Source organism: Neodiprion virginianus, chromosome 1 (assembly GCF_021901495.1).
Source record: "Neodiprion virginianus isolate iyNeoVirg1 chromosome 1, iyNeoVirg1.1, whole genome shotgun sequence".
NCBI lineage: Eukaryota > Metazoa > Arthropoda > Insecta > Hymenoptera > Diprionidae > Neodiprion > Neodiprion virginianus.
This window is the reverse complement of record NC_060877.1, coordinates 38,734,240-38,746,252: the sequence shown is the minus strand read 5'-3', so window position 1 is coordinate 38,746,252 and position 12,013 is coordinate 38,734,240. Positions and strand designations below refer to the sequence as shown.

General features: G+C 40.0%; 3 protein-coding genes across 11 annotated transcripts in view; 1 reads left to right on the top strand and 2 right to left on the bottom strand.

Moving 5' to 3' along the window:
- Window positions 1–6,905, bottom strand: part of LOC124304397 (septin-7-like) — a 44,833-nt gene extending 37,928 nt beyond the window's left edge. The window contains exons 1-2 of one of the 4 annotated variants that reach the window (XM_046762647.1): window positions 6,703–6,905; window positions 6,252–6,253 (exon numbers count right to left, since the gene is read on the bottom strand). In XM_046762647.1, coding sequence (XP_046618603.1) covers window positions 6,252–6,253; window positions 6,703–6,715 — 15 coding nt within the window. In that variant the 5' untranslated portion in view covers window positions 6,716–6,905. Of the gene's footprint in view, window positions 1–1,749; window positions 2,016–6,251; window positions 6,254–6,702 lie in introns of those variants that run through there. The other 3 variants (XM_046762617.1, XM_046762591.1, XM_046762626.1) reach the window with 3 other exon arrangements.
- Window positions 6,906–7,090: 185 nt separating this feature from the next.
- On the top strand, window positions 7,091–10,459 carry LOC124304368 (TBC1 domain family member 31). 2 transcript variants are annotated; one of them, XM_046762475.1, is made up of 5 exons: window positions 7,758–7,918; window positions 8,002–8,953; window positions 9,031–9,500; window positions 9,598–9,833; window positions 9,959–10,459. In XM_046762475.1, the coding sequence occupies exons 1-5, from the start codon at window positions 7,878–7,880 to the stop codon at window positions 10,219–10,221; spliced, it is 1,962 nt and encodes a 653-aa protein (XP_046618431.1). In that variant the 5' UTR covers window positions 7,758–7,877; the 3' UTR covers window positions 10,222–10,459. The 2 variants fall into 2 exon arrangements, with proteins under 2 accessions (XP_046618421.1, XP_046618431.1); XM_046762465.1 differs by having other exon boundaries at window positions 7,091–8,953.
- Window positions 10,384–11,844, bottom strand: LOC124304475 (adenine phosphoribosyltransferase). Of its 5 annotated transcripts, none has more exons than XM_046762772.1 (5): window positions 11,645–11,841; window positions 11,364–11,566; window positions 11,026–11,257; window positions 10,847–10,925; window positions 10,384–10,643 (listed from the first exon to the last, which is right to left on the bottom strand). In XM_046762772.1, the coding sequence occupies exons 2-5, from the start codon at window positions 11,450–11,452 to the stop codon at window positions 10,507–10,509; spliced, it is 537 nt and encodes a 178-aa protein (XP_046618728.1). In that variant the 5' UTR covers window positions 11,453–11,566; window positions 11,645–11,841; the 3' UTR covers window positions 10,384–10,506. The 5 variants fall into 5 exon arrangements, with proteins under 5 accessions (XP_046618728.1, XP_046618739.1, XP_046618719.1 ...); XM_046762783.1 differs by having other exon boundaries at window positions 11,364–11,542; XM_046762763.1 differs by having other exon boundaries at window positions 11,364–11,841.
- Window positions 11,845–12,013: the final 169 nt, after the last annotated feature.

Sequence of the window (12,013 nt, the reverse complement as noted above, 5' to 3'; positions counted from 1 at the left end):
TAAAACAGCTGTTAACCAAAGTTTATATTTCTGCGGTTCTCCAGATTATCATACGCAGGTTTACGAAATTTCGCCGCAATATGTACGATGTATGTGTATATAGTAAATATTTTACTGGCAGTTTTTTTTCTGCTATTATGGTCTGACAGTTTTTGTTTGTTTTTTTTTTTTTTTTTTTTGATATCTCAATCGAGACGCGTCCTCCTGTTGCTGCTGGTGCAGCAGGGTGTTAGTATATTTTAACGGAGGCGTCGACGACACGCGAATGCAACCGACCGAAATAGATTTTCAAAAGAGTAGTCAAAAACCACGGGATTCCGAACTGATCTAAACTCACGAACGCACGTCGACCAATGTCAGTTATGCAGTATTTTTAGAACTCACAAATTGCACCCCTACGCGTAAAATACGTCATTGTTATCATCATTGTTACACGGATTAATTAAATCTCAAGAGTGTATGGACAGAATCATACGATTATAAAAACTGCGGTAATATAACTTGTAGCACCGCGTTTTAATACATTGCTTATAGACATTTATTGTTATAATAAAGCCCAGGCAAATATATTCACTCGGTTAATTACGCAACAATGATTCATAGCTACGGAAGTCAGAGGTGGTGGTTTTTATCGCGTATTTAACGCAACATTCATTCGTAACATTTGCAATTTCGGAATTCCCGCAGTACGTTTCATTTGGAAATGTTGATAAGATAAATCTCGTTTACCGTCTGCAAATCGCTGCAGCATATATAAAATTTAAAAGCTAACTTGTTTAACAGTTATTGTCCTTTTCAAACACTGAGCTTATCAAATTTGTATCAATAATGTACGACTGTTGCACCGGCATCCATGCCCCAAAGTTATGAAGAGGATAAAGTTAGTTATTGGCTTATAAAATAAAAGAGCGATTCTACACTTCTGGTAAAATGTATAAAATTTCGAACGATCTACTGGATCTAGACTGTATACTAGATATCACGAATCCCGTAAGTGTGAACCCGACCACAGACTGGAAACCTCTGCTAACGACTCAGCACCATGCTATACGTATACCCTTGATGCTCTCGGGGGAAAATAATCCAAAGGAACGAATCTCTAGGGCTTCAGTTTATACCTTATAGAGAGTAACGTGATGAAAAAAAAAGAAAAAAGAAGGATCTTTCGAAGTTTTTGGAATATAAAACAACAGTTACACACAATAGTTATGCAATAGAATCATATAATTTTTAATTAACGTACGGTTGCGAGAGAAGGAAACAAAAGATACACGATACAAACTACGGAGAGATTTTTACAACATCAACTGGTTTTTTTTTTGTTTTTTTAAACGGTTTAACCTGCGTTTCGATCGAATAATACCAAAACGAGTCACAACAAAGAACCGTCCAATCTGATATTTTTTTCTTCCGTTTCCAAACAGAAATCAAACTGGCAGCCGCTGTCTGCAGCTACAAAAAGACTGCACGTGCGAATGTGTATAAATGCGATGAATAAATAAATTTCAATATCCTGTGTGGTGTGCGATTGACCGGTAATTAATTAACGCGTCTCGCGTTCTGCAGGCCTGCAATAATAACATCGAAGAAACCAAAAAGAAAAAAAAAAAAACACTACCCGAAACTTTTTTCAATATTCTCATCGCCATAGCGAAGTGCGAAAGAAATTTTCACGTATCGATTGTAAACTATCGAGGCTTCGGGGTGATTTGATAAATTATATAAATATTGTTTAAATATTATATATACTTCATATTATACTATATTGTCACTTCAATTCGCCGCAAGCACTGCACTGAATTTGATTTAAAGAGGTTGTGTATAACTAAAGAAAGAGACGATCACCGTTCGGACAATGAAAGAGAAAATGATGATAAAAAAAAAAATCACTGTAATTTCTCTCGGAACTATACCGACCGATCTGTGCGGTTATCTAAGACTTTCTTTATTCCTAGTCCGCACGAATAGTGCACGTGCACAATGCACCGTCTCTCATGCATGCACCAGCCGAAGAAGTTAAGGTACTGAATCCACAGGCTCAACTAAAAGTCTTTCGTCCGGTGTTCGCTATTGCGTATGCACATAACGCAACATACATACACGTAGAGTGTGAGGGTGTTTTATATGTTCAACGTGCGTAAGTGTCACGCGACGCGACCACTGACGAGAATATATACATACATACCTATGCCTATGTATACCTATACCTATGTACACCTATACACGCGTGAATACGTGAATGACGTACGTGTAACTAAATCAGTGCGCGTACTACTCGTAATAGTCCCCTGTAGTACGATTATGCATGTATATTGGTACATGTACGTATGTATACATGGCCAGACACAAGCATGAATGTACCTAGCATGCCTTGTAATTAAAGTATATACGGGAGGAACACACGTATACACGCACACACAGAGACAAAAGCGACTTTCAAGTGCAATACAATTAAAATTTCAGAGCTTCGCGGGTCTCGAGTCCCAGCTCTACTCTTGACTCTGTAGATTCTATACACTCTCTCTCTCTCTCTCTCTCTCTCTCGCTCTCTCGCTCTCTAGTCTGGTGTGGTGAGTGCAGCGGAGGCGATGTATGTAGAAAGATTTTTCTCTAGAGAAAAACTATTCTTCCTCGTACAATAAGGTTCTTGAGCAAACGTTTGTCGCTAACGATAATTGTTGATTGTTGAAAAGCAGTGCGGTGGAAATACGAGGTTGAGTTGAATTGTTGTTAACGACGTAGAGTAAAATATATCGAACGAAAAATTACCATTTTAAAATTGTTTAGAATGACTTCGAAGGTGTCGAGTTGGCGATATATTGGTATACCTATACTACGAGTTCTGCTTTTTATACGGTTTGTCGAAATTCAGGTGATCTTGCAAAGGTTGCGGAACAATAAGAGGGTTTTATTGTCAGGGATTTGAACCGGAACGTGTAAGCTGAATACGTTGTCCTGCGACAAATTCGAAACACTTCAACTCTAGTCTGAACTCTAAAAAACACGTTTATCGTTACTTCGGCTATAGTGTTAAAATCCCTTAACTCGATGTTAAAAATAAGAAGATCACCCTGTATACATATAATTGTACACGAGCCATTAGAAAGAGAACATCTGCTACACCGCTATACGCAATTAGAGATAGTCGAGAGAGACGAAGCGACGATGCATGCCTAGAAGAGTGCACGGCTAAATTTGACTCTGAAATTCCATCCACTTGTGTGTTGCTGTACGGCCTATTTAGTTGCTCAGGGAACATAACGCGCATGCATGAATCGTGTCAAGCACGGCCGATGTCTGCTGATTGTGAGAAAGTTGATATCGACAAGTCGGAAGGAATAATATATAACCTGCATGTATGTGAAGATTATGGGAATGAGTTTTCATTTTAAGAGTAACTATCCCGAGAATGTTGAAAATAAATAAGTTAGATTGAACCTTATCGGATCACCACCACATTTTCCGCCCACTTAATAACCAACCCGGACAGTGCAGCGTCATCGTCCGATTCGATGCCAAAACAAGCTGCATCCATGTATAAACATATACATTATATGTATATCTATGTCTACTCCATACGCGTTTGGTTGCAGCAATTTAAACCACGGCGGTGGGGCGATGCTCGTTGATTTATATTGGTGTTAACGATCAATCGCACATTTAATACCCACGTAAATGAATGAAAGAATAATTTAACCCCGATGAGGAGCGAGTATGGAGCGGAATGGATGACATTGAAACTGTTAAATTGAACACAGATGAGGGACGAGATTGATCGACTAGGTAGTCGATAAAAGGCGTGAATGAGAAAGATAAAAGAGCTGATGTTTCCCTCGGCAATCACGCCGCAAGAGAGCAAAGACTGCACGTGTTGGGTTCTGCATCGATAAATAAAACGAGAAGACCGGGCACTGGAACGCGCGAAGAATAAAGATAGCTGGTGGACGCTGCTGTGACGCCGAGGAGGAGCTGCAGGGGCGACATATCGAGCTCTCAATATATGCTGTTCTAGGCACGCATGCATCTCTATCTCTTCTTTTTCCGTTCAGCGTTCTACGAAGAGATTCAGACGCCACGAAGTGATGCTATACTTAAAGCTCCGCTGACAAATATACTCATTACAAGTAGGGTCAGAGGTCGCGATTAAATGATCCAACAAGGCCCGTCTGATTTTACGGACGCGGAGGAAGAGGAGAGCGATCTCCGAAATCCATAAGTCGTTTTCATCGCTCTCCTCTAAACTATGCCTTTTTCAGTGAACCAGTTATTGGTACTTCCGGTAATAGTTTATATAACTTCACCTCGACGCAGTGAATATGTATTTTATATTATATTTACCTAGCACCTATGATGTTTTATTACATACTTGCATCGAATGGCAATAACACTTAGATTTCTGTTTTGCGTGTGATTGTGAGACTAAACCACTAACGTACCGGTTAGCAGTAGGTAGGTATTACGTTTCGCGAGCATCAAAGGATGACGGGGAGAGAACAATGTGGGGCCCTACCCAACCAGTTGGTATAAACGAGTCTTTACTCTCACTGCAATCTCTCTCCACATTCTTGTTCTTCGTCTTCTTCATTCTTAGTTATTACTAGCTATTTAGAACCCCAAAGCAGCACCTGCATATGCCGCTACTACTACAATCACTCGTGTGAAAACAAACCCACCATTAATTAAATTGTGAGCACGTGGTCAGTGCGTCTCATGTTATATACACGTTACGCGTGTTGGTTACAATACATGTTACTCTCGTAATGCACGCAGTGCAGGAAATCTTGGCTTCTGAGCCAGGCCCCCATCGTCATAGACAGAATTCTCTGCTATCAGGGTTGAAACTCGCTTTGACAACGTTTCAGAAAAAGCCTGAACGCAAGACGAGGTTCCGATCGTTTTTTTGAACAGTGAGAACGTGAGAAAGTCAGCGGATGAATATGGATGTTGGAACACGTCAAACTCGCGCGTTAATTAGCTGATAGCGTGTCGTTCGAAGGACCGTGGTAAGAAGCTCGAGTGCTCTCTCGACTTGCTCCAACAACGCTGACACAATTGATTTACTCGTTCGGAACGACGTTGTGGGGTTTAACCCTTTCAGTCACACATTTTTCTACTCAACATTTTTGCTCGAAATTTGTAACTCGAGGGGTTTTTGGGGTCGTTGATCACGAATCTGAAGTCAGGATCATTTCTAAACCCAAGATGGCGGATCCAATATGGCGGATGGAAAGTTGAAAAAATTATCAAAATTCTATGATTCTGGCCGAGAATTAGATTTTTCCATATTTTAATAGTTAGAGCATCCCAATGGCTGTGACTGAAAGGGTTAACGCTCAGGGTTGAGAACCTCCGCGGCGTATCGTCCATTTCTTCGTCACCCTCGCACCATTTTTTGCCTCAAAACGGATCTGACTGAATTCCATCGAGTGTATACGAGGGACTCGCTGTATTTATACGTGTGTATGTAAGATACGACTTGTTCGAAAGCGATGGGACTTTTACCGAGTCGTTTAAAATTAGAATGTAGGTAGAAACTCGTCCGATGATCAACTCTCAGCTGCCACGGGTGTCAAATTTCGTATTTTAACCCAGTTTTGTCCCGACTCGTGAGCGCTGCCGCCTGTCGCGATGCATATTCTAATTAATAAATCCACTGTTACAATACAACGCTGCTGTTTCACCAGCTCTGCGATACAAGCGTCTTTTTCCCGTTTCAGCGCAGGACGTGAAAAATGCCCCCCCCCCCCCCCAGTTTGTTTGGGGACCTATTTTCGGCCCTTCCATGTTTATCTTGAGATAATGTTGTAAACCGTCTGTCGCGTACACCGCGTAGTTCGTATAATATGACTGTATGTATGCATTTTACCAGCCTCGGTTTAAAGGAAAACTGTAACTGAAAATAAACAGACGTATAGAGAGCGAGACAAACGAGGCAGTCGGAGGATTATTTATTTATTTATCATTAAATCAAGTGATGCCTGTTCAACATTTGCACGCCGTCGGACTGAGTGAAATTAATATTCGATCTTCAGCTGTCTTGTCTACCGATTATCGTGCGTTAATGATCTTTAAAGTGCTTGTTGACAGAAGCAAATCCGCGGCCTTTTATATCACCGTTTTTCATTTGTTTAATCGTGGTGTCATAGGAATCAATAGTTTCCTATCTTTGTTACGTTATAGTTCGAAGCTTGCTATTAGCACTAAAAAATCTTCTATTCCGTCGAATGAAACTACTAACAGGTGTCCCGCACCGCTCAGGTTTGGTAAACAAACCGAATACGTGTCTAGGTATTCCGCAGGTGCGGCGATACGTCGTCTATGCTGTTGGAATACGCACAACGCCGATCTTGCGAGTTACATATTTCAAGGGCGACGTGTGGATTGCAATAAAAAAGATGACCAAATACAGCAGTTGATATCACCAGCGACTCTGGCATGACAAGATTAAAGGCTACGGTGTTAGGAGCAGCTAAACGGGCAAACCGAAGAGATGAGGATAGGTTAGGCCTATCGCAATGTATTGACCGGCCGAGGCTCGCGAAGCCGCACTGCATGGCTACGTATTGACGCCATGGATTGACGCAAATATTTGGCGCCCTCAAAATGGTCGTCGGTACGTTGACGACGTGAGCGAGAGTGATATTATTCGCACGTTTCACTTGCTGATTACCGGATATGTTGAAGAAGACCAATGCTACTCACCACTTCTCTGCATGATTCCGTTTCTCAGGTATATCAATAATTATCACTCATCACGTCACTTTATCAACAGAACTACGGTTAAATTGTGATCACTAAACACGGCAGACTCCAGGTAACAACACCGCCACACGAACACGAAACACCGCGACGTAACTCCCAGCCGTGTGTTTTCAAATTCTCTCGAAGTACGATCGAGAACTGCGCGCGCATCTCTGCGCATCTCATCATCTCACCGGCGTAGGAATTGTTTCATGCTTTTGTTTTCTCCGAGAGCTGCCGGCAATCGCGAAGATTACTGAGGTCTTGAGAGACACTTGTTCGTGCAAGATTTACAACGCCCGACTAGTCAAATTTTATCGACGAAAATTCTCAAATGCTTTTATCACAGTTACCAGTTTTCCTACAAAACATTCAAAAATGACAAGTATTTTTTCTAATAAGCCGCATCGTAACCGATATATTTTTAACGAGAAATACGTTGTGAAATGGTTGTAATGATCACAAATTGTTTATACCGTTTATTTCCTAGATTTTAAATTTTCATTTAGATTCAGTGGCCTGCTTTTCTTGACGCCGATAAGTATCTCAGTTTCTAAACGCCAGGTGGCAGTAGGCTACAATCACTTTTTCCACCTTAGGTATTCACTTTGGAGAATTACCAGCTTTCCCGCCAAAAAGTAACAGTCTATCGGAAGATATGCGGTCATAGTTGTTTATAAATGGCGGTTCGCGCAATTAATATCCAGAAGTAAATGAATGTATGTAATATCTACAATGTTTTTACAAGCATTAATTGCGTTATACTTGGCGTAGATTGGTTATAATCATACGTCTGATACCGATTATGAATGTCAAGAAGTGGATTTCCTTGAAAAAAATATCGCACAGCTACATTCTAGACCCGTTGGCTGATGATGTGAAGTCAAATACTTCGGGCAGCTGCCGAACGGCTAAGAGGCAACTGACACGGCTCGCCTTTGATGAAACGGAAAATCGCCTTCTAGCCGTTGATTCCAAAGGACTGATTATCCTAGTTGAACTTGGAGAATGTATGAGATACTGCAAGTTAGGGACAGTACAGTCTTGTACATTTATAGCATTCAATCCTCTGAACAAAATTGAAATACTTGTCGGATTGATTGATGGAACGATTAAAATCACAAAAATAAGTGGAGATGCCAGAGAGCATTGCTCACTTATCGGCCACAAGTTCCCTGTAAAATATATTGCCACTTACAAGAATTATGCCTTGACTAATTCTTCAAAAGAAGTTATAATGTGGGATCTTTCTACATTCAGCAAGGTTCATCAACTCCGATTTTTCACTACCAATGTCAACGTCCGCCGAGCCAGGTTTTCGTCAACAGGAATCATAGCTGTACTGTATCGCGATTGTACACTACAAGTCTGGGAGTTTGAACGGCTTGATCAGGACACTAAAATTAACGTGAAACCATTCGGGCTACGAGATGTTCGCGATTATCAGTTTACAAAAGATGGACGGGCGATGGTGATGGCAGGAATATCGAACAACATCGTCATCATAAACACCTTCAAATGGGATTTGATCAAACGTCTCGAATTACCGGATGGACTGGCGTGTATAAAAGAGCTCAGCTTTTTGCCCCAAGTCCTGGATGGAGGTGCTAACAAAATCTTGGCCATCCTATGCTCCGATCACACCTTGCACTTTATAGATTTGAGTACATCTTGTGCCGTGCCGCTGTCGTCAAGTAATCCTTTGGTCGATATCAATCACCTTAGTATATCACCGAATGGGCGGTATATAGCGTGCATAGACATAGCGGGAAGTCTAAGATTGGAAATAGCAGATAATCTGTTGTCATCGGAGCCCAAGCAGAAGGCAAAGATTTTTAAGCCAAATCAATCTCGTTCTCATGACTTGGGTCATCACTTGAGATGTGTCAGACAATATATCCAGGAAGAATTAAATTTGAAAAGACTTATACCCATATTAAAAGAGTTTGGAGAGTATCCACGTAAACATCGTCCGCTTATATGGGCATCAATATTGGAGTTGCCAAGAAATCTATGTGCCTACTCAGCTTTGACCAACAAAACCCCTCAGCAAGGACTGATGGAGAAGATTTTGGTCGATTACCCCCTGGCGGATAAGGGCAAAGCCTTGGTTCTGGCCACGATCATCAACTGTTTGGTTCACTGGTGTCCTCTCCTCTCACACAGCACTTTTTTGCCACGGCTCGTCTTTCCGTTCATTGTTGTTTTCCAGGTAGTAAGAATTTTTGCTGGAATTTCAGACATGGCAATTAGTATTAAAACAAATGACACATAAAGTTACCGTTTCAGGGAAATCACCTGCTCGCTTTCGAAATTATCATCTCAGTATTATCAAACTATTGCCAACGATGGTTCGAATATCATCCTTTACCTCCATTGAACGTTTTAGCTATGCTAGAAAACGTTTTATCTGAAGCTGACCCTTTGCTCCTAAATTACTTTTGTGAAAAAGGTGTAACGTCAAGTGAATACATTTGGCCTTTGCTGCAAACCACACTGAGTGAAGTACTTTCTGGAGATGAATGGTTGATTTTATGGGATCATCTTTTCTCATCTGGTCGCTCGACTCTTTTATTAATGAGCTCAATCGCCTACAGCATTTGTTCACGGGAAGTTATCATGTCTCAATTGCATTCCACCCAGGACTTTACACAGTTCTACCGTGCACAGGGGCATGTAAGAGTCGTAGATTTATTGAGAGTGGTACGTAGATTAGATCAAAATACACCGTATCATCTCCACCCGGACAGATATTTGAGGTACATTATTCTCACTTTGAAACAAAGTACATTTTTGAATCTCATTTTGTGAGAAAGATAATTTTTGATCATTTTTAAAATTTTGACATCAACTAAGGAGCACGATGCATCGGTTACCTAAAACAGGACCATACCCCTCATTTTTGAATGACCAGTATCCAAAGTATCTTACGGAGGATTCACAATTAGAACTGCAAAGATTACAACGGAATGAGGAACAAGCAACAATACTTAGACATAGCAAACGTTGCCACTTGAAAGCCGCGGAAGAAAGAAAACTGCAAATAGAAAGAGATAATTTTCTAAAAGAAATTGAGGCTGCTAGAGTAGACGGTGAGTTGTTCGATACTTTAACTAAATCAAAAGTATCATTTTGAGGTCCAGACTTGCGATTATGGTCTTTTATATTCTAACACCAAGTATGTTTAATGACAAAGTTATGTGTTTGTAATTTCTAGAGCAACGTCGATGTTACGATGCAAAGGTTTTGAACAACAAATTAAGTTTAAAAAATCTCTACAAGCAAAATCGAAATACTAGGAAGTCCCACGACCTCGAAGAATCCAGCATCGAGACAGAAGATCAAGCTATAGAACAACAATTGCAAGCTAAACAGTGTCAAACATTGCAAGGTCAAGTAAAAAAATTGGAATTCGAGGTTCAAACATTGTTAAAAACACTAGACTCTAGTACTACTACACAAGTCACAATTTGTAAATAACGCAAGTTCATCGCTGGTAGAACATTAAATGGTGTGAGATATTATAGAACAGACCGACGTGCTCAGTCTTTGCGCTCAAGAATGAATTGACCGTATTGTACTGAAGTAAATATCTCAACGTTGAATAATTGTCCCTGTAACAAGAATATTATACATAGTGTATCAAATGACAAACATATATTAACTCTGAATATATACAAAATAATTGTTCGTGGAAATAAAAATTTTTTACAAATAATGCCGGAATGTTTTCTTATTTATATTGTGCATCATTTATAAGTTTAATTATTCAAATTGTACGATGGAGTGTACGGGAGCCGCCAATTTGCTACGTCCATTGAGTGATGTCAGCTCTATTACTACCAGGCAATGAACATCCGCATCAGCTAAATTCAACAACTGAATAGCTGCCGCCATTGTCCCTGGAATTGAAATTGGTATTAAGTCTTGTAATCTCTATCTGCATTGTACATGCAAAAATGCCTCTCGTTTTCTGAAAAAAAAACTATAATTCAATGCAATGATTATTTTGGTTAGAGAAGATTCTACAACTATTCTCCAAAGATGAGATAGGTATATTCCAAAGGTAGGAAAAGCTTGTTAATATCTGTTATTTCTATTACACCTCCAGTTGCGAGAAGATCATCAACGACTAGCACACGTTTCCTTTTGCCCAGAACATTTTCTTGTATTTCAAAAGTATCCTGAAATAAATTAGTTTAAACAATAATAATTTCAGATTGCACGTATTTATTCAAGTATGCTTACATTCAAAAGGATAAGAGAAATAAATTAAATACTTGCCTCCCCGTACTCAAGTTTAAAAGACTGAGACAGAACTCGACCAGGCAACTTGCCCTTCTTCCTTATAGGTACGAATGGTTTCTCAAGTTTGGCAGCTATTAAGGGTCCAAACAAGAATCCTCTGGCATCCAAACCTACGATTACATCAATTCCCAACGACCTTGCATGCTCCACCATGAGATCCATCAATACCTGTGATGCACTGACATTGGTCAGAATACTGAACACGTCTCTAAAATTAAAGAAACAGAAATGATTTAATAGAACATTGGGAACCCCGCACTATATTTGCGTAAAACTTGTGTTGCTTTGAAAGTACCCAACTATCCAGAATTTACCTGAATATAACTCCTGGTTTTGGAAAGTCAGGATACGTGCCAATCGCATTTCTTACGACCGCTATCTTCAGACGATGAGCTTCGTCCATTCTTTTTGATCCTAAGATGATCACTTTTTAAAACGACGGCGGGGTTTATCCTCAAGTCAAGTATACAGCAGAACGTGTATTACTCTTCTACTGTAATAGATAAGGATCAAAGGTCTACATTTAATTGTAGCTGACTGTAGCTCTTAAATACACTGTACACCAATCGCTGTAGTTCTATAACAAGAAAGTAACCTGATAACACTCCGTTAATTTTCGTTAAAAATATAAATCGAACGAGCATTCCATCACGTATTGTGGAACATGTTGCGTTTCCCATATCCACGGGCCATCCACGTCGTTCTTTTTTTTCGCTGATACAATTCAAAATGATACGTGAATATCTGAGACCCTTAACAGCAGCCGACACAACTTGACACAAACTGATATTATTGGCGCTTTCCGTTAGATCCGACCAATATCATTACACCATTGTATCACATTGTGACAGCTTGCTGGAAATATTTTGTTTTTGGTGATTTGCGCACAAATATTCGAACGATTCGAGGATTCTTACCCTAAAATCAGAGTTGTCCTAGAACGATTACATCAGAAACATGGAAT

Excerpts from the sequence above, each read along its gene's own strand:
- LOC124304368 (XM_046762465.1), top strand. The coding sequence starts at position 7,547 with ATGAATGTCAAGAAGTGGATTTCCTTGAAAAAAATATCGCACAGCTAC. Across the intron at positions 8,954-9,030 it reads CGTTCATTGTTGTTTTCCAG|GGAAATCACCTGCTCGCTTT; the intron begins GTAGTAAGAATT and ends TTACCGTTTCAG. Across the intron at positions 9,834-9,958 it reads TGAGGCTGCTAGAGTAGACG|AGCAACGTCGATGTTACGAT; the intron begins GTGAGTTGTTCG and ends TGTAATTTCTAG.
- LOC124304475 (XM_046762763.1), bottom strand. The coding sequence starts at position 11,452 with ATGGACGAAGCTCATCGTCTGAAGATAGCGGTCGTAAGAAATGCGATT. Across the intron at positions 11,258-11,363 it reads AAACCAGGAGTTATATTCAG|AGACGTGTTCAGTATTCTGA; the intron begins GTAAATTCTGGA and ends CTTTAATTTTAG. Across the intron at positions 10,644-10,846 it reads TGATCTTCTCGCAACTGGAG|GGACAATGGCGGCAGCTATT; the intron begins GTGTAATAGAAA and ends TTTCAATTCCAG.